This window comes from Solea senegalensis, linkage group LG6 (genome assembly GCF_019176455.1).
Source record: "Solea senegalensis isolate Sse05_10M linkage group LG6, IFAPA_SoseM_1, whole genome shotgun sequence".
Classification (NCBI taxonomy): domain Eukaryota; kingdom Metazoa; phylum Chordata; class Actinopteri; order Pleuronectiformes; family Soleidae; genus Solea; species Solea senegalensis.
Genome location: NC_058026.1, coordinates 19785690 through 19803825, shown reverse-complemented (window position 1 = coordinate 19803825; position 18136 = coordinate 19785690). Strand labels below are relative to the sequence as shown.

The following is an 18136-nucleotide window of genomic DNA, read 5'->3' as shown; positions in this document are numbered from 1 at the left end:
GCCACGGTGATTTCCGAACCAGGCAACGCACGTATCTGCTTACTAGGAACTGACACTCTGGCAAATGAAGGGCTTACTATTTAATGAGACATGGCCTACAAACACTCTGCTGTGGATTTATGGGTCAGTGGCTGATTTCTGATGGAGTGGCTATATAATCAAGAGGGGTGTTTTCACCAAAGAGAGAGTTAAAGTCATTATAAAAACAGTCACACTTGTCATCTTTCTGCCTGAAACTACACAGTCATTTCACAAACACTGTGCCTCAAATCCTTTCAGTGTCAAATATTAAATTAATTCATGGTCAAAGTCTTTTACGATTCAGAGTATCTCCACATTTCAATAGCAAATCCATCACAACCAGTCACAGAAGAGTCATTTGTCTTTGCAGCACACTGAACATAAAAAGTACCTGACTCCTTTTGTCCTTATCCAAAGAAATTTTGTTTACCAGTGTGTAAGAATTAGTGACATCTAGTGGCGATTGCTGTAAGACAGCAAGGGAAGCTCAGCTTCCTCTAAAATGTCGTGAAATGTGTATTGTTTTGTATTTATATTTCGATACTATACACGTGCTAGAAAACGATTAAAACGTGTTACTTGTTTGTTCAGAATCAGCTGTTAATCATGGATGACGTCTTACGTTACCTTCATATTCCCGTAGCAGCCTCCGCATTAAAACCACTTGAAGCTCAGCTTCAACTGTTCTCTATGGGACGACACAGTAAAGGTTTTTTTCACTGAGGTGAGCTTGACGGTGATTGGACAAATGCGACAAAAAAGTCTCTACCATGGAAGCTCAGCTTCTCTGGGAGTCAATGGACAGTGAAGCCTTCTCTTCCTCAAAACTGTGTGGATTTTGTAGACAAATAGCTTGTTATTGTGTGTTATTTGCACATATACACTGTAAATAAAAACATCATTTTCAGTTTTACATAATTAGCGCGTTTCAGTGTTCTAGTTCATTTGCAGAATTTTATGTAAGAATGTATGCGTAAATAACTGGGCCTGAAATGAGCTTCCCCTGTTTCAAAGACCAGCAGCCGCCACTGGCGACATCTTATGGTGAGACTGCAGATTATAGCAACTGGAGGACTCCTTAACTCACTCCTCCCTTTCCCAAGCACAATCAGGAAATTATAGTGGCCTTTACATACCAGAGAGGATGTCATTCTTATCTGATTGCATATGACACCCTTCATAAAGCAAGGCCCGTATTTGTAGAATCACATGAAAAAGTCTTCTCAGTCGACGAAAACCAAAAAATTTTAATTTTAAAGCAGTTACACAATTGTACAAACATTATGGGTAGTACATTCACCTTTAACAGGATGCAAATAACTCAAACTGATCAGTGTCTGATCTCAGTGCAACAGACACAACCGACATTTTGAGAGGAATATTCCTTTCATTTTTGTTTGGCATTTGCTTTCATGTTTTGTCTACATTTTCACTTTGAGGTCTGTCTCTTCTTACAGGAAGTGGAATCAGCAGCAGGACTTTCCAGCAGGATGAAGGGGGCAGGGGGAGTCGGAGGAGGCTGGCAACAGCAGGGGCAGTCCACTGGTCCCCCACCTCCACCTGGAGGTCAGACACAAGTGCATGACTCCCTTATTCATTTTGCCTCAGATAGAATGAACTTTATAGTGAAGATGGAGTCACTTTGGAGAGAACCAGAGACACACTATTCACACACTGAAGAAGAACCTCACTATGTTCATAAATTAGCAAGAGCTAAATTCTACATTTGTTTGTTTTTGTGTCCACAGCTGTGAGAGTCCTTCCTGTGGGAGGTGTGATGTTGCCTCCTGTGGTTGCCGTGGCACCTGTAACACCTGGTTCGTATAAAATATGGAAAGAAATACGAGTTCAGAAAAACTCAAGCATAACATCCCTCTGTCTCTCTTTCCCTCTCGACCAGATGCCCAGCAGGCTGTTTTGGCCCAACAGCAGCAGGCAATTGTGAACCAGCAAGCAGTTATCATGGTAAACTCTCTGTCTGCATCTCGATCCGTTAAAGGGGAATTCCAGATTTTTTTTATCCTGGGCTCTATGTTTATAAATGTGGGTGTGTAAGTGAATAATGCCTACAGAAACCTTTAGAATTGCTCCATTAGATCGGTGCCAGCAACTACAATATAATCCGATTGGGCAACTGTGACATTCTACATTAAGTACACTAAAAGTGCTTGTTTTTGCTGTTAAATGGCTCAAATTGTTGTTGTCAGAGTGTGACAACATCACTGACACAATTGTGTCACTTAACTCTTGCTCAAGTCTCGCTCTGAATTCTGATGAGACTTGAGAGTTTTTGCAGGAAGATGAAGCAGTAAACATGAGTGAGGCAAGGGAGGAAATTCTTGAAAGTGGTGTTGTCAGATTTATGTACACAGATTTATGGACACATCACAACCACTAATTTCAGGCAACAACACTCTTGTCAACATAGGTCTTCTCCGTCTGTGTGCATTGGGTCAAAGCACTCACAGTCACGCCACCATTTTTCCAGAGCTTTGCATCCTTGCAGCAGCTATTTCACCTGTTTACATGCAGCTGATGTGTGCACAAACAAGAGCGACACAGTCATAGCGGTAACAATGTGCATCAGTTGGAAAAAGCAGGTGATGAAAATATCTCATCTTTTTTTTTTGGGAAGGCAGCGAGCACTTTCAATGCTTCTTTTTTATACTCGGGACAAACAAGTAGGTCAAACTGGTCTTTGTTCACTCTGAAATAAACTCTGAACCTCCAGACAAAGCTCCTGAATCAGTTTGTGAAGGAGAGGATGCAACCAGGCATGGCGAGCTGCTGTGAAGGAAATGTGGTGCTGACAGTCCATTGTGTTTGATTTGATTATTTTTCTTGTGTAAATTATTTCAGCGAGGCTAGTCATCACGAAACATCTCAGGTTGTGGTTGCTTAATAAAGACTGTGACTCCAAAGCCCCTCAATTTAAAACCCACATTTTAGGCACTGCATGTGAATCACCCCTAATGTTCTCAGAATCTTAAGCCATTATTGGTGAACACAAGCACTTTTAGTGGATATAAAGTCAAATTTTGCCGTTGCCCCATAGGATTTCATTGCAGCTATTGCTGCTGTGTAATGGCTGCCAGAACCATCTAGTGGACCGATTATAAAAGTTTTTGTAAGTACTCCTCTGTTACACACCCACATTTATAAACATAGGAATTACCCGTTAAACCAGATTAACCGCTCTTGCTTTGGATTATAATGTTCTTGTCTCTCAGGCCCAGCAGATGACCATGCAAGCCATGGCTATGGTCACCAGCCCAGTGTCAAGCCCTCCCATGTCCCCGATTACCAGCCCTCCCTCAAGTCCTCTTCTCCACCATCCTCAGAGCCCGTACGCCCCGAGCCCGTACGCTGTCATTCCTCCAAGTCCCTATGCTAACATCCCACCCAGCCCCTACGCCAACTTCACCCCCACTCCCTACGCCGCAGCAGATATCCCGCCAAGCCGCTATCCTCCCGCTGCTCAACAGGAACTAACTGCACCACAGCCTCAAGCTCAGCCTGCTCCTGCTGAGCCCCAGACACAGCCCAGAGCTCAGGCTCAGCCTCAGGCAGCCAGCGCCAACCCCAAACCTCAGCCAAGCTCCACTAACGCTAACACTTACCAAAATGAGCCAGCACCGCCTGAAGCCAACCCCACTGCACAGGTCAGTGACTCTGAGACATATGAGCTAACAGTTCAACATGACATGAAGCATAATGATTCAGCACTGCGGAGTTTATGAAAGATGTTGTGATTGTTGTTGGTGTCATCGCCTAGGTGTCACTTACCTTGAAAAAAGGACAGAATACAACATTTATTTCAAGTCAAAAAAAGAATTGTGTAAAAAAAAAAAGAGAAACGCCTACTTACACCAATATCTATTTATCTTACAATATTAGGTTTGTCGGAGTTTGACAATTTGACTGTGTGGTTTTTACTCTTGAAGCAATTATTTTTGTTTAGGCAAAACAAGGCAACATTTTAACTTGACTAGTTTTCACTTGTATGAAGCTACATACAGGTGCATTTTATTTATTTAATGTGTTTTAGTCAAACAATTCTTTTTTAATGCCTGAACATTAGCATGCAGCTCAGCTCAACATGGACACAACACAACAAACAAAGCAACAGGAGGGAGATAATCTCTTCCACAAGTTTGTCTTTCTAACAGTTTTATTATCTGTGTTAAAAATGAAAATGTGCTGCCTCTTGTATTTGCTCTGACATCGACTTTGCGCCAACAAAATCACGAGAGGCAAAATTGTATCAAATATCTGCAGAGTATGGCAAACATCTGTCTGTGTGTCTTTCTCAGGCTCAGTCAGGTAAGGACAGCGCTCCTCGCAGGAAGGCTCCGGGCGTCCCCATAAACAAGGACATACCAGCCAGGAAGTTTGGTAAGAAAGATGCGAAAGATGAAAGAGAGAGTGAGAAAGCAAGAGAGGAAAATCATCAATCCAAATCATAGTGTGAATGTGAGTGTTATTGGTTGTTGAACACCATATGTTGGTGCCCTTAATAGGGTGAACCCAGCCTCATGTTTGCCCCCCAAACATGAGTGGTATAGAACAGATAATGGATGGATTATGTGTATGTGTTTACGTTTTAGCCCCAGTCATGACGTCTCCTCCGCTTGCTGCTGGAGAGGTGGTGAAGTACTCTTCAAAGTCTTCAGATCACATTACCCCCAGCCAAGACATCCAAGGTATAGTTGAATTTTGTTGAACCTCTTCATACAGCATGGACGTCATGTGGCCAACAAAGTTACATTTAGTTGGTATTTTGAAGTTAATACAGTGACTGAGAAGATAGTGTGTTATCCACTTTTTACTCACATAAGTCTTTGTGTTTCAAAGAAATCATCAAAAGATACAACTCACCACCTCCACCAGCAGAACAGCTGCCACCTGGCAAGAGGTGAGACGCACCCCCACACACACATTCGCGTGGTTGCTCAGTTGAGTTTTTCTTATAAATACAGCAGAGCAGCTAATTTTATCTTTGGTCACATAATTAACTGTGCTCAATGTAAAGCCTTGACGACAGCAAACCGCCTGGTCGTGATGTTGTTATTGCTCACAGTGAGCACTCAGTACCAGGATGATTGTGTTTACACACACAAAAAAAACACAAACTGTGTTGATACTGAATGAATGTCTTCAGGAGACTGGAGGGAAAGTTCAAGAAGAAGCAAACTGCTCGTGATGAAGCTTTACAGATCCTCAAACCACAGATGGAAAACCCTCCTGCTCCACAGGTAAACACACATCCAGCAGATGCTAAAAAATGCTGGCCTTGCCAAAGCATTTCACAGATACATTTATATTTAATACATATATGTATATATATATATATATATATATATATATATATATATTCATATTTAATATAAACAATTGTATCACATTTTACATTATGTATTATATTTTACTCACTGTATAATATTCACATTACATATGATATTCATGTTACATATTAGCTTGTATAACTTGTATTTGTGTCAGGATCAGCCTCAGTCAGCTGTTTAATATCCTCTGATTAAAGACAATAACAGTTTAGTCAACTTTAGTTTGATTACATTCCTTTTAGTTTTTGTCTGATTCATTATACATTAATGCATTTTATATTGTTGTGGACTCATACTTTTTTTCTGGTCTGAGATGAACAATATTTCTTTTATAATATTGTCTCTTATTATTCGGCACTTTAATCTTGGGCTGCCAAAGGACTAAAGATGGAAATTGACTTTGGCTATAATATTGTTTAATACATTTATATGTTCATTCATATGTACTGTCCCATTAGAAATAAATAATAAAAAAAAATAATGATCCATTATGAATCATCCATAATCCATAATGAGCCATTTATTGCAACAAATTGAAATACAGTAAAGTTCCAAAATCTGGGCTGCACGCGCAGCATTTCATGCGCATGGTGCATGTTGGGTCAGCGTGGAAGTATACCAGGGCATTTAGACTTGTTGTTGATGGCTTTGCTCTTTAGATGCTCTCTGGATTGCTCAAGCAGTATGCTAAAACAAACAGGTAATGCAATGCAGGAATCCCTCTACAAAAGTCAGACATTAAGTTATATTTTAGGCCTTTGAGGCTGTTCGACTCTGGTCTAGAAAGGTGGGCAAATCTTTGCCAGTGGAAGCAGTGTGTGGCAGCATTGGTGTAGCAAGGAATGAGTGAGGGGGCTGTGATTGGAGCGTGACTAATAGATTTTAGTCATTTTCTACATGGCTTCGTTCATCAGCTGAGAGAAGAGGGCTGTTGTCAAGGTCCAGCTGTTTGAGTGGAAGTGTGTCTTTACCACTTGACTTCAGATGCAAAATCACAAATAAATGCTCTTGATTGTGTTCCAGCCCAAACGTCCTGCTGCTCCCAAACCTTCAGCATCCGCAGTCAAAGAGGTGGAAGTAAAAACCCCCAAGAGCGCGAAGACACAAGCACCTCATCGACCTCTCCCCAAACCTCCTCCAAGTACGCACATCCTCACAGCAAGTATACAGTCGACTCATCCACATATTCCAGCACACATCACTTTACAGAGTTAAATGTATCCTGTGGAGTTTTCACAGGAATAGATTGTTTGTAGCTGAAATGCCCAACAATTATGTTGAATCCATTTCTGTCCTCATTAAAACCTGCAAAGTTTTATCTGTTTCTTTGCCCAACAGCCTTTGTTAATTTTACGTGTTTACCATTTCTATGAACCACTACCTGCCTGACTACATACTAAATGACACTTATTAAAAAAAAAACAACCATATACTGTATATCTCATAATAGCTAAGTGTTCCTTTAGATTTAATGCAGTTATGGCTAAGCACCCATTGACGAGAGAAGGGGAGAGTCTTTATATTTTGTTGGGTCATTACGCTTCCTTCTCACCTCCTCCTCACCCCTCTTTAACCAGTCTCCTGTGTACTGACCTCTTCTACGATGTGCCAGTTATCAAACATTCATCTGCTGGATCTCATTTTATTGGATTTCCTTGTGGACAATGAGTATTAATTAAGATAAGGTCAAGAAGGTAGTTAAATGGGGGACGCACAGACAGCCTCACAGCAGGCTTGTGGCACAGTGACAAATGACCTTGACTCTGACAAATGCGTGTTTCCTTGTTGTCTTGTGGCAAATTGACATACAATTATAACATAGATTTTGGATTAAAATGTGCCACATTTGGAGATAGTGACATGTTTTTTTCATTCTCTCACATTGTGGACCCAGCTCATACTTAGTGAAAACTATTTTGGGACTGGAAACAGTTTAATGTTGCATTGAGTCAGTGAATTAAAGTGAGTTTATATGTAAAACGGCAGCCATAAGCTTTAAAATGTGAACTGTAATCAAGTTTAAACACTGGAGAGCATTTGTTCACAGAGGAGGCTTCACTGTTACCCAGTGTTACACATTACATTACATGTCATTTGGCAGACGCTTTTATCCAAAGCGACTTACAATGGAATCAAGTACAAATAGCTAGGGGTGGAATCGAACTTGCGACCATGATGTCTTTGGTACACAAGGTAGGGTCTTAACCACTGAGCCACTCCACCCCCACTATATTCCTGCACATACCACACACATAAATGTCCCACCATCTGTTTGATTTTTATAAACATCACATCTGATTAATTCACTTTCACGTGTCAGTAACAGGCGGAGATTGAAATTGTCACAGCAGCGGAAAATGATCACATGATGAGAGGAGGCAGTAAAGTGACAATAACCGATAGCTGTAAACATATTAAGTATGTTAGATAGCTACTGACAACATTTATGAGAGAGACAGAGGGAGAGAGAGACCTTGGCTAAGCTCAACTGCCGACTTATTGAGGGGAAAAAAAACTGCCATGTCTGCTGTTTTTCACAAAGGTAGTGAGGCTTTTTCGGTTTGATAACATTAGATTTTTAGCACCATGAGCTATGTTATTGGGTGGCCCAACAGACCAACAAACCAAAATATATTATAACAGAGTTTGTGGGCTGCAAATTAAAAATTAAACTGTGAATAAATTGTCTCTAACATTTAAATTAACATGTTTCCTCAAACTCTGATCGCATTTTTCAGTCACTTTCTGATTCAGTACAATATATAACCTTTAACCTGCTGCCTGCAACTTGAGCCTGGATTCTTAAAGCTTCTACTTGTTTAAACAAAATAAGTAAGTACATTTTATTTCTAAAGCACATATAAACACAGCTCATACTGACCACCAAGGTACTGTATGTAGTGGATAAAGAGAAAAGCGAAGCATAATACATAGATATGCAAACATAATTAAGAACAATTGGGACAAGTATACACTGACTCAGAGCAGGGGAAGGCTGTGAAAACAAGTGAGTTTTGACCCTAGATTTAAAAACAAAGATCAGGGCTTGTCTAATGTCAAGTTGCAACTGATTTCACAGCCGAGGGGTGGCAACTGCAAAGTCTCTATCTCCTTTTTGCCTGAGCTGAGATCAGGGGACATGGTGAAGGCCTTTGCTGCATGATCGCTGAGACCTGGAAGATAACTGGGATTTTGAAATTAATCCTAAAGTGAACTGTGAGACAGTGTAGAGATACTAAAACTGAGGTCTGCATTCTGGACCTGGATCTGAATGCGCGATAACGGGGAACAAGAATTAGAATGAGTGATTTTTGCACTCACACCAATCTGTGAAAAACGAACAGCATTTTACTTTCAAAGGTGCCTTTAATTTTGAGCAAATTCAATTATTTTTAGATGTGACATGTCTTAGCGATAAGGACATCCTCAAAAAGTACATCTGAGTGTGATTTTTGATGTCATTTCTTTGATAAAAACCAAACCTTGAGTCGTGTGTCGTGGCCACCGCTGCTGCAGCTGATGATGGTGTTGGCAAACTAAAAGTAATCTCCTGTTGTTTTAGAACACCTGCATGCATCTGTCCCTTTCACCTCACACAGTACTTTTTGCCTCCACGTCCCCCTTTAAAGCGTCACTGGGTTTTTTTTGCTGAGCAGCAGTGCCCCCTGCAGTTACAAGTGGACATTAAATCTGTTGATCTATGAGTGGTTAAGCTGTTCTCATGTACACAAAACAAAACCGATACTTTATAACATTACTCACTATATTTTCTGCTTCTGTAAAGTTCAGTCGACAAAGAGCATGAAGAATTTCATCACTGGTATTAACACTTGAATCTTGAATCCATATCAGTTCCCAGTAATTCTGTCACACACCAAACTCTCACTTTTTTAGCTTTTTCTTCACTGAATGAATTATTTGTAAATAATCCACAGTTTAACATTACTGTTGGACTTGTTTTGCCTGATTCTGGCAGATGTAGACACTGATTATCACTGAGTTAAGCACTTCTCGCAGGACGATCCTATTCTTTCACCAAAGTTACATAGAACCTTTCTTCCCCATTACAACTCAGTGCACCATCCAAATATTTAAAAGCTTTCAAAGGTTTTAAAGATCAGATCTAAAGAACTCCTGCTGGCAAAGAGTGTATCATCCTCTTCCGGCATCTTCTCCAAATCTTTTATCCCTTCTGCAATTCCTCTTTTAAATGCTACATAGATTATTAAACCTTTGCCATCTCTTTAGCAGATTTTTCACATTGCCTTTATTATTTATTCCACTGAATATTTTTTCTCACATATTCTTGTATTTTGTATCTATTTGACTAGGATTTTGTGTAAATGCGGTTTCAGACAAATTACCCACCAGTTCATATTCATTACATTGAATAAACACTCAGCATTTTTAAAAAAAAAAAAAAGATAAGTGTGTTGAGCAGAGTGAAACTGAAGCTATCTGTTTTTTAATGCAGTTTCTCGAGAGCTCCCGATAGAGACAGAGAGCATCCAGACACAACTTCATCAGAGCACCAACGAGGAGCACTACACTTACACCAACGTTCCCTGGAGACTGTACCTCAGGAAGGAGGTGTGTGCAAACACAAACACACAGAAATCCACTGTCAAAATGTTTGTTTTGAGTGTTTTTTTTTTTTCTTTTACAGGTTTTCTATCCCAAAGACAGTTTCAACAATCCTGTGGTTCTAGACCTCATTTTCAAACAGGTGCGATGGATGGATGGATGGATTGACGTTAGACCCATTTATTGTGTACTTTCCTGACACCAAACAGATCAAACTAAATGATTTATTTAAACATTTCTTCTTCTTCTTCTCTCTCTCCTCTCGTGCAGATAGTGAACGACACGCTGTCAGAGGCGTGTGTTCGCATCACCCGGGATGAAAGGCAGAAAATGAAAGCTCTTTTCGGTAAATCTGTTCTTACTGGAGACGTGTTTTTCGGACCATAAGGTCAAATGTGAAAAGAGAATTTCATGAGTGTGTGTCTGTTTGTGTGAATGACAGCAAAACACAGCATTGAACAGAATATGGATCCAGTGGAGGAGAATGTGAAGAAAGCGGTTGTGACGGCAGCGAGGGAAACCTGGGAAATTTACTTCTCTCGACTTTTCCCTGCCTCGGTGAGCACCTTACATCCTGACAAGAGCATCATTACAGAATGTGTTACTTGTGATTTTTGTGTTTACATGTGTTAATGTGCGTGTTTGTTTGCAGGGGAGTGTAGGAACAGGTGTGCAGTTGTTGTCAGTGTCACACAGTGGAATTAAGCTGTTGAAGACTGTGAAAAGCAGCGCTGCCGCTCCAGATTACTTCAGAGTCCTAAGACCGTACACGTAGGTGCTGCTTTTTCTGTGTCTGTCAGTGAGAAAGTTATCGATCACAGGAAGTCACCACACTGTTTTTCTTTTGCTTCAGTTTTAATATTTACATTGATTTGTGTTAATAAACTTGTAGAATTAGCAGTTAATCCAGCCAAATGCATTGTCTAACGCTTGATCCTCCACATGAGGGTTGTGGGGGAGCTGGAGCCAGTCCCAGCTGACAGAGAGTACACGCTGGACAGATCGCCAGTCCATCACGGGGTCAACACACAGAGACGAACAACCATTCACTCTCGTGTTCACACCTATACGGTCAATTCAGAGTGTCCGAATTACCTAATCTGCATGTTTTTGGACCAGAGTAACCGTGTGGACATGGGGATAACGTGCAGACTCCACACAGAAAGGCTCTTGGCCAAACCGGTGACCTTCTTGCTTCATTTTTTGTGGACCTGTGGACCAAAATCTCATTCAATTTGCTTTCATTTCACCTTTATCATTTAAGGTCCTAAGTAAATTAAGAAATTCAGAATAATACCACGCAATAACAGTGGGTCGTAAATCATTACATTTCTCAAACCAATTTCACATGACTTAACAATCGTAAAATGTATAAATGTGACATTACCCGTATACCTTTAGTGTGGAGTCACTTTGTACCTGTTATCAGAAAATACTCCTGTCTGTTTGATACCAAGCTACATGAGAGCAACATCATTGGTGTTTATCTTAAAGACAGCCCAACTATTGGTGTTTGTGTTTACATTGTGGTGTGTGTGTGTGTATGTATACGCGTGTCTGTTGCCTTTAAGTCTGCATGTTTCTTTTTTTTGGTTTTCTTTTTCCAGCTATGCAGACATCTTGTTTGTCACCATCCCATCTGAGAACATGCTGGAGTTCAACCTGACCAATGAGAAGCTGATCCTTTTCTCAGCCAAGGCACTGCAAGTCAAACACCTCATAGACACCTTCATCAGTGAGATTAAAAGGGTACAACACACACACACACACACAAGGTTATAATAGTCTTGGATTTTCCATACATTTTTGTTTTTATTAAGTTTTTAAAATTAGTTTGTTTTAATTGTGGGTTTGCTCGTTTTTTTTTTTGTTTTTCAAAAAGTTAAAGTATTGTGTCTCGAATACAATCTTTCAAAATTGCCTTTCAAAATAAACACACTTCATATGAACCCAAAAGGATTATGTATGAAATAAATGTACACATACAAAAAATAAGCACATATATGCTACGATTTTAGTTTGTTTTATAAACACACAATTCACTTTCGCTTTATTATCTTTTTTTTTAAACTATAGTTTTTGTTTTTATTTCAGTTAATGAATAAGATTTTCCAATTTTAGTTGTCGTTATTTCGTTAGTTTTCGTTAACTATAATAACCTTGGCACACACACATACGTACATATGTAAAAATAACAAAATAATAAAGCAATTAGCCATGAGACGTCCAGCTCTTTGATGGGAGCAGGATCTTACCACTCTATTTCTTATGAGAGCAGTTCAAAATGACATTTGTCTTTTTATAGTATTATTGGTTCTGAGTGGTTAGCACTCTTGTCTTTGTAGCAAGAAGACTCGGGTTTGAGCCTCGGTTGGAACAAAGGCCTTTCTGCATTTTTTTCTTTTTGCATGTTCTCCCCGTGTGTGTGGGTGTTCTCTGGGTTCTCCGGTTTCCTCCCACAGTCCAAAAACATGCAATATGGGGATTATGCAAAATTAGGTGGGTGTGATTGTGAGAGTGAATGGTTGTTTGTCTCTATGTGTGCCCCTGTGATGGTCTGGCGAACTGTCCAGGGTGGACCCTGCCTGTCACCTTATGTCAGCTGAGATTGGCACAGCACCCTCCGCGACCCTCCTGTGGAGGATAAAGCAGTAGAAAATGGATGGATGGTTCAGCGTCAGACAAAGCCATCCCTCCAATTTCTCTTTGCATGTGTGGATTAGGTTACAATCAGAAAACATTTAGGCATCCAGTCAGTGCTTATCTCCGGTTTCTATAGCATGAAGCGCGTCAGAATATTTCCACTCCCCCTGGATGGGATGCTAGTTCACTGCAGAGAACTTCCCCCTATACTTCCCTTTATCTTGGAGGTAAGAATAGAGTTTTTAGGTTGGAGGAAATGTGATATTCTCGCTGGTCATGTGGTGTGTGTGAAATTGCAAGCACAGTCATAAGTTGAAGAGTTTGACTCCTGTTCTTGCCAAAGAGCTGTTGAAAAGAATTGGATATTGTGTGAATGTCACATCTTTATAACGGTTTTTCTTAAAAGCTTAAGAATAACTGCACAACATGCCCACGTATCACCTCCATTCAAACTGCGACAGAAATTCGTGTTCGTCTAGTTTGTCTAAAAATAGCCAAATATCTCTTTTAATGAGCAGAAAACATGCACAAGTAAATAAAGCACATCTTTCTGCCAAACATCTGGTAACTGCAGATAAACTCCAATGTAACAGAGTGCCATGTACAAATGTGTGTGAATATTCCTCTACTTTTTCCCCTCTCAGGACTCAGACTATGTGATTGCTGAACGTAACTTTGTTAGAGATGAGCGCTCGATGCTCAATTTCCACAAAGGTGACATCATCAGGCTTCAGGTCATGGACGGACTGGAGAAAGGTGACACAGTGCACATGAAGTGGAAATGTGGTTAATATATGAGTGAACCTATGATACAAGCGCATGTGTGTGTGTCCTCCAGGCTACAGTTACGGCTGCGTGGTGAGGAAGAAGGTGGTGTTTTTGGAGGAGCTGAAGAGAGACACTCAAGACTTTGGTGAGTTTTCATGATGATATTTTATTATTACCTGATTCAATGACCTGATTTGACCTCATTTCAAATTACACCAGAGTCAGGGCATGAGGTTCAAATATAAACTAAATAAACTGCTTTGAGAACTTCATAAACCCTGCTTATGTCTGTGTGGCCTGCAGGTATTTGACAGGTGTTTTACATCAAGGAGAAAAACAGGTGCAGGCATGTTGACTTTGCCCACAGCCCTTTTTAAATACAATACTATATCACAAAATAATTTCCCGGATGGCGGTGCAATTTGTAAAGTATCGATTCATGTTGTCTCTTGAGGACAAGTAAAATGAGAAAGTATCTGACACGAGAAGAAGTCACGTCAAAACAGATAGCGAACATCACAGACGCCAGTGAAAGTGCAGCTGCACATATATTTGTAATTTACTGTGTGTTTTTTCTTTTAACTCAAAAATGTAGACTCCTGTAATTCCCATAAACCAACGTTTCAAAGGACACGATAGTTGAACTTGTACAGTAAATCATATTTTGCAATAAGTAACGTCAGGTCACCGAGGGCCAGCAGGTGGTGCTGTAAACACAACACTGACACTTTGTCACATTTTGTGTATAATTTGCACATCCAATGGTCACAGGAAAAAAATTGCTTTCGTTTGTAGTCGTGTTTCTGAGTGTATATCTACTACTTTTAGCTTTATTTTGGTCTCCACCATCTTCTGAGTTTACTAAATTTGTCACTGGGGTCAAATGCTTTGGAGGAAATTATCTACTTGTATTTCGTCTGACAGATACTGTGATTTGGTTTGTGATCATGATGGAAAACATGATGGCACATGAACACATTTTGACAATACTAATGCGAGGATGAAAAGTGTTCACCATAGGATTGCTCCAGTGACCCTCATGTCGAGGATAAAACAGTAGACATTGAATGAATAAATGAATGAATTATCAACAAATGTCTTACTTTTTTAGATCTGAAATTTCCAAATCTGGAGACAAAACTGCAAAGTCTACAAAACCTTTCTGCAAATGGCCCCTGATGATGTAACCGAAACTGTTCACATGACTCTAACTCTGAAAGAGCAACAGCAAATAAATCACTCGGCCATGCCGCTTGTAGCTGACTATGGAAATATATTAATCAATGCAGCTTTGCATTTTAAAGCTCAAGCTCCAGCACAGAACCTCTATCGCCCCCTCTGGACCCCTCTGGAGAGTAATTACCAAAACAGTGCGTTCTACTAAAACAGTTTTCTCTCTTCATAGACACAATAACACATTTCAGAGAGAGCCATGTGGAGCTGATGGAGGCTTAATTAGAATTGTGTGAACTCATATGACCATGGTTTGAATGTAGTGGACATTTGTTTATGTTTTAAAGGTACAAACTGCAGCTTTGAGGCTTGTTTTTTTAGCCCTCTTCTAGTCTTGGTGACAACTCAGAGCATTTACACTACTACAGTTTTCAATTATACTTTGGCAAGACTAGAGGAGTCAGTGATTGAACTGCTGACCTTCTGGTTAGAACTGGTTGGAACCTCCCCACACAGTGGTATTAGACTGAGATGAGATATGTGGAGGGTAAAGCTAAGTCGGGTTATTCATCTGGGAATTGATATAAGTCAGTCTGATTGTCCTCACAAGCGATATAAATACTCATGCATATAGTATCTATAATTGGACCCATGAGTGCATTGTGTGCAAGGTTATCAGTGTAGCTGTGGAGGAGAAGGAAGTTTTGTAAATGAGAGAGAAAACTAGCGGATAATGATTTGAATGTGAACGAAAACCTGACCTGCTGCTGCTGCTGATAGCAGCGTATCGGAAATCCCAGCAGTGCAATGTGTTTGTTTGTATAACCTGAGGTGGAAAGACTACTAAAATACTCGACTCAAGAAAAAGTACTTTTACTTTTACTAAGTGTAGCAAGAGGTGGCGTCTCTCTTGTGTTATAGTACAGACAGTATGTTAATTTAGAGGGAAATAATGTGTCATTTTAGTGCACACCAATCCATAAAACATTTTTTTGTGAAAAATGCAGTCATTCTTGGTGCCATATATTGTGGATTTTTGTTTTTATTTATTTAACCTTCATTTAACCAGGAATAAAAGATCAGCAGCAAATACGAAACTTGCGACAGCTACACATTTACACAGTTAAAACACAAACTGAAAACAAACAAAAGAATCCAGATTAAATTTACAAGCACATAATGAAAAACAAGTGCATACTGTGGAATCAGCCTCAAGAACTCTCAGTTTGGATTTGAAAGCATTCACTGAAGTTAACTCAGTTTCCAGTCTTTCTGCAACATATTCCATGCAAAAGGTGCAGAATGGACAAAAGCCCTTTTATTCAGATCAGTACATGCATATGGAACAGGAAGCAACAAATGATCTTGTGAATGTGACAAAGTGCGGGTCAGCACTTCTCAGTGAAATTAAGGTACAAATGTAGGTAGGAGTAATGCCTTTTATATGGAAGTGTACCAATGACTGGATTCTGTAGACCTTCCTCTGCTCACCATATGTGATTGGATTGGAGCTTAATTTTGACCAGAGTGCATAGGAAATTAAACAAATAACAACAAAAAATGAACAGCAATAATAATGAGTCAGCTTATCTGTCGCTCTATCTTAATCTAATTTCACTCTACCAGTGTGTGAAGTATATGTGACGAAGAGGAGGATAATAAGAGAGCAAATGATCTTATTTGGAATAAATCTGCCTCCTGTGAAAAGTAATTTACGCCACTGTATTTTAAGTAGGTGATAATGGTGTTACTTGTTGTTCAAGAGCTCAATATTTTCTCAGGGGTGCTTGGCTTAAAAAGTTTAAGAACCACTGTCTCAGGGCTCCACCGGCTTTGGTGTTTTTTTTGTCTGCCAAATTCTTTTGCATATTATGTATGTGGAATGATTTGACTGAAAGTTGGTTTTAAGAGAGCCAGGGCTGTGCCACCTAAGTATGAGAGTAGGTCACCCTAAATACTTGACACTTTAACCTGTAGAAGCTGAAAAGGATGTTATTTTGCTACTGCATACATGTTTCCCATATTCAAGAGCTCAATATTTTCTCAGGTGGTACATGAGAACCACTGCTGTAGACTGTCCTTATATTTTTTCACCAACAACTATTGATAAATGCTGGTGCATTTGGACCAGAAGTTCATCTTCTCGACAGAAATTGCAATCACTACCTTGCGACCAGAACTCATCCTCTGTTCCAACTCTTGCCAGCTCACCTACTTCATTAAGTCCCCTGGGAGGATGCAGTCGATGAAGCGTTTGAGCATAAGAAGCTGCAATACTCCAACTTAGCAGCCGAAGCAGAGGACAGATGCTGGAGAGTGTAGGTGCAGGTAGGATATAGGGGCTTTGTGGCCAGCTCCACAGCAAAACTCCAGAGGAATCTAGGAGACATAGAAGACCTAGCCAACACCACTGAGAGGACCAGCCACTGGATTTGGGTCAAAAGGAGAGACGCCTGGGCTGCCAAGGGGAAAAACTAACCAGAGGATACACACCCAAGACTGATTAACCTGTGGTGGAAGTCCTGCAGAACATTATGGATTATGACACCCAGTCCTTTATTGAAACTTAGCTTCAAACAGGTCAGAGAATCAGAGACCTTTTGAAATAAAAAGGTTCAATAACAGTCCACTATTTACTGCAGTAATTTCCAGGAGATTTCCTTTTTTTAAAACTCAGTAAAGGATGTCATACAACAAACAAAACCTACTGTTTAACTACATTTTGTCCTCCCTCTTCTCTGTGTCCATGTGTCAGGCTGGAAGTTTGGCGCTGTGTTCGGCCGCCCCGGTGCATTTCCTGCCGAGTGCGTCCATCCCGTTGCACCTCCAGACTTCCTGTCACTGCCGCTGGACCGTAAGTCCGAGCCTCGAGGGGGAGCGGGACAGTTTGCTGTGTCTTCCGCCGTCGCTGTTGCCGTAGCATCCACCATGGCGGCACATGAAATAGATCAAACAATTGAGGTAAAGAGGCATGCACACACACACAGGTGTCTGCCATCTCCCCGTCTGACAAAGTTGTCAGGTGGTTTTTTTCACTGTCAAACTTTTGCCTCTCAGAAAGTTTCCCTTGATGGCTTTGCTGAAGGAGATCTGGATGAAAAGGCCCTGCTGGACAGCAAATATGACATGGTGGAGTTTGCCAGGAAGTACTTCAGACAGGGACCCAGTGGGAGAGGGTGAGATGAAGAAATGATGTACACACAGGAAAATCTACGCACAGAAATCCTATGTTCAGATCCACTGGTAGAAATCAATGAAGCATATTTACACACACTCTATTCCATTTTAGTGTTACTTTCTGGTCTATCTATATTTAATCAACAGCTTTGGTTTTAATTAATTACATGAGCGTAGATCAAGGTATGATGGAGCAGGAAAACCTCTAAAACATGCAGGGTAGTGGGTCTCCAGGACCAGGACCGAGAAACCCTGGTTTAGGTCACAAAACTCCAGGGTACCGGTCAACAGGTTACTCCCACCCACCATCACCCCTTATATTAATAAACGTATGCATTTAAAAAAAAAATATTTAAAACTAAAATCAGCTTCATCAACAACCATGGAGTAAAAATGTGTTATTTATACATCAATAATAATAATGG

General features: G+C 40.3%; 1 protein-coding gene across 1 annotated transcript in view; it reads left to right on the top strand.

The window, feature by feature from the left end:
- Positions 1-18136, top strand: part of myo15ab (myosin XVAb) — a 59274-nt gene that overhangs the window by 33047 nt on the left and 8091 nt on the right. Inside the window, exons 43-61 of the mRNA XM_044027581.1 lie at positions 1479-1587; positions 1770-1838; positions 1922-1986; positions 3252-3575; positions 4335-4416; positions 4629-4724; positions 4876-4936; positions 5183-5276; positions 6390-6507; positions 9841-9956; positions 10033-10092; positions 10221-10296; positions 10393-10508; positions 10603-10721; positions 11558-11699; positions 13238-13349; positions 13432-13506; positions 17290-17495; positions 17592-17710. Coding sequence (XP_043883516.1) covers positions 1479-1587; positions 1770-1838; positions 1922-1986; positions 3252-3575; positions 4335-4416; positions 4629-4724; positions 4876-4936; positions 5183-5276; positions 6390-6507; positions 9841-9956; positions 10033-10092; positions 10221-10296; positions 10393-10508; positions 10603-10721; positions 11558-11699; positions 13238-13349; positions 13432-13506; positions 17290-17495; positions 17592-17710 — 2159 coding nt within the window. The remainder of the gene's footprint in view (positions 1-1478; positions 1588-1769; positions 1839-1921; positions 1987-3251; positions 3576-4334; positions 4417-4628; positions 4725-4875; positions 4937-5182; positions 5277-6389; positions 6508-9840; positions 9957-10032; positions 10093-10220; positions 10297-10392; positions 10509-10602; positions 10722-11557; positions 11700-13237; positions 13350-13431; positions 13507-17289; positions 17496-17591; positions 17711-18136) is intronic.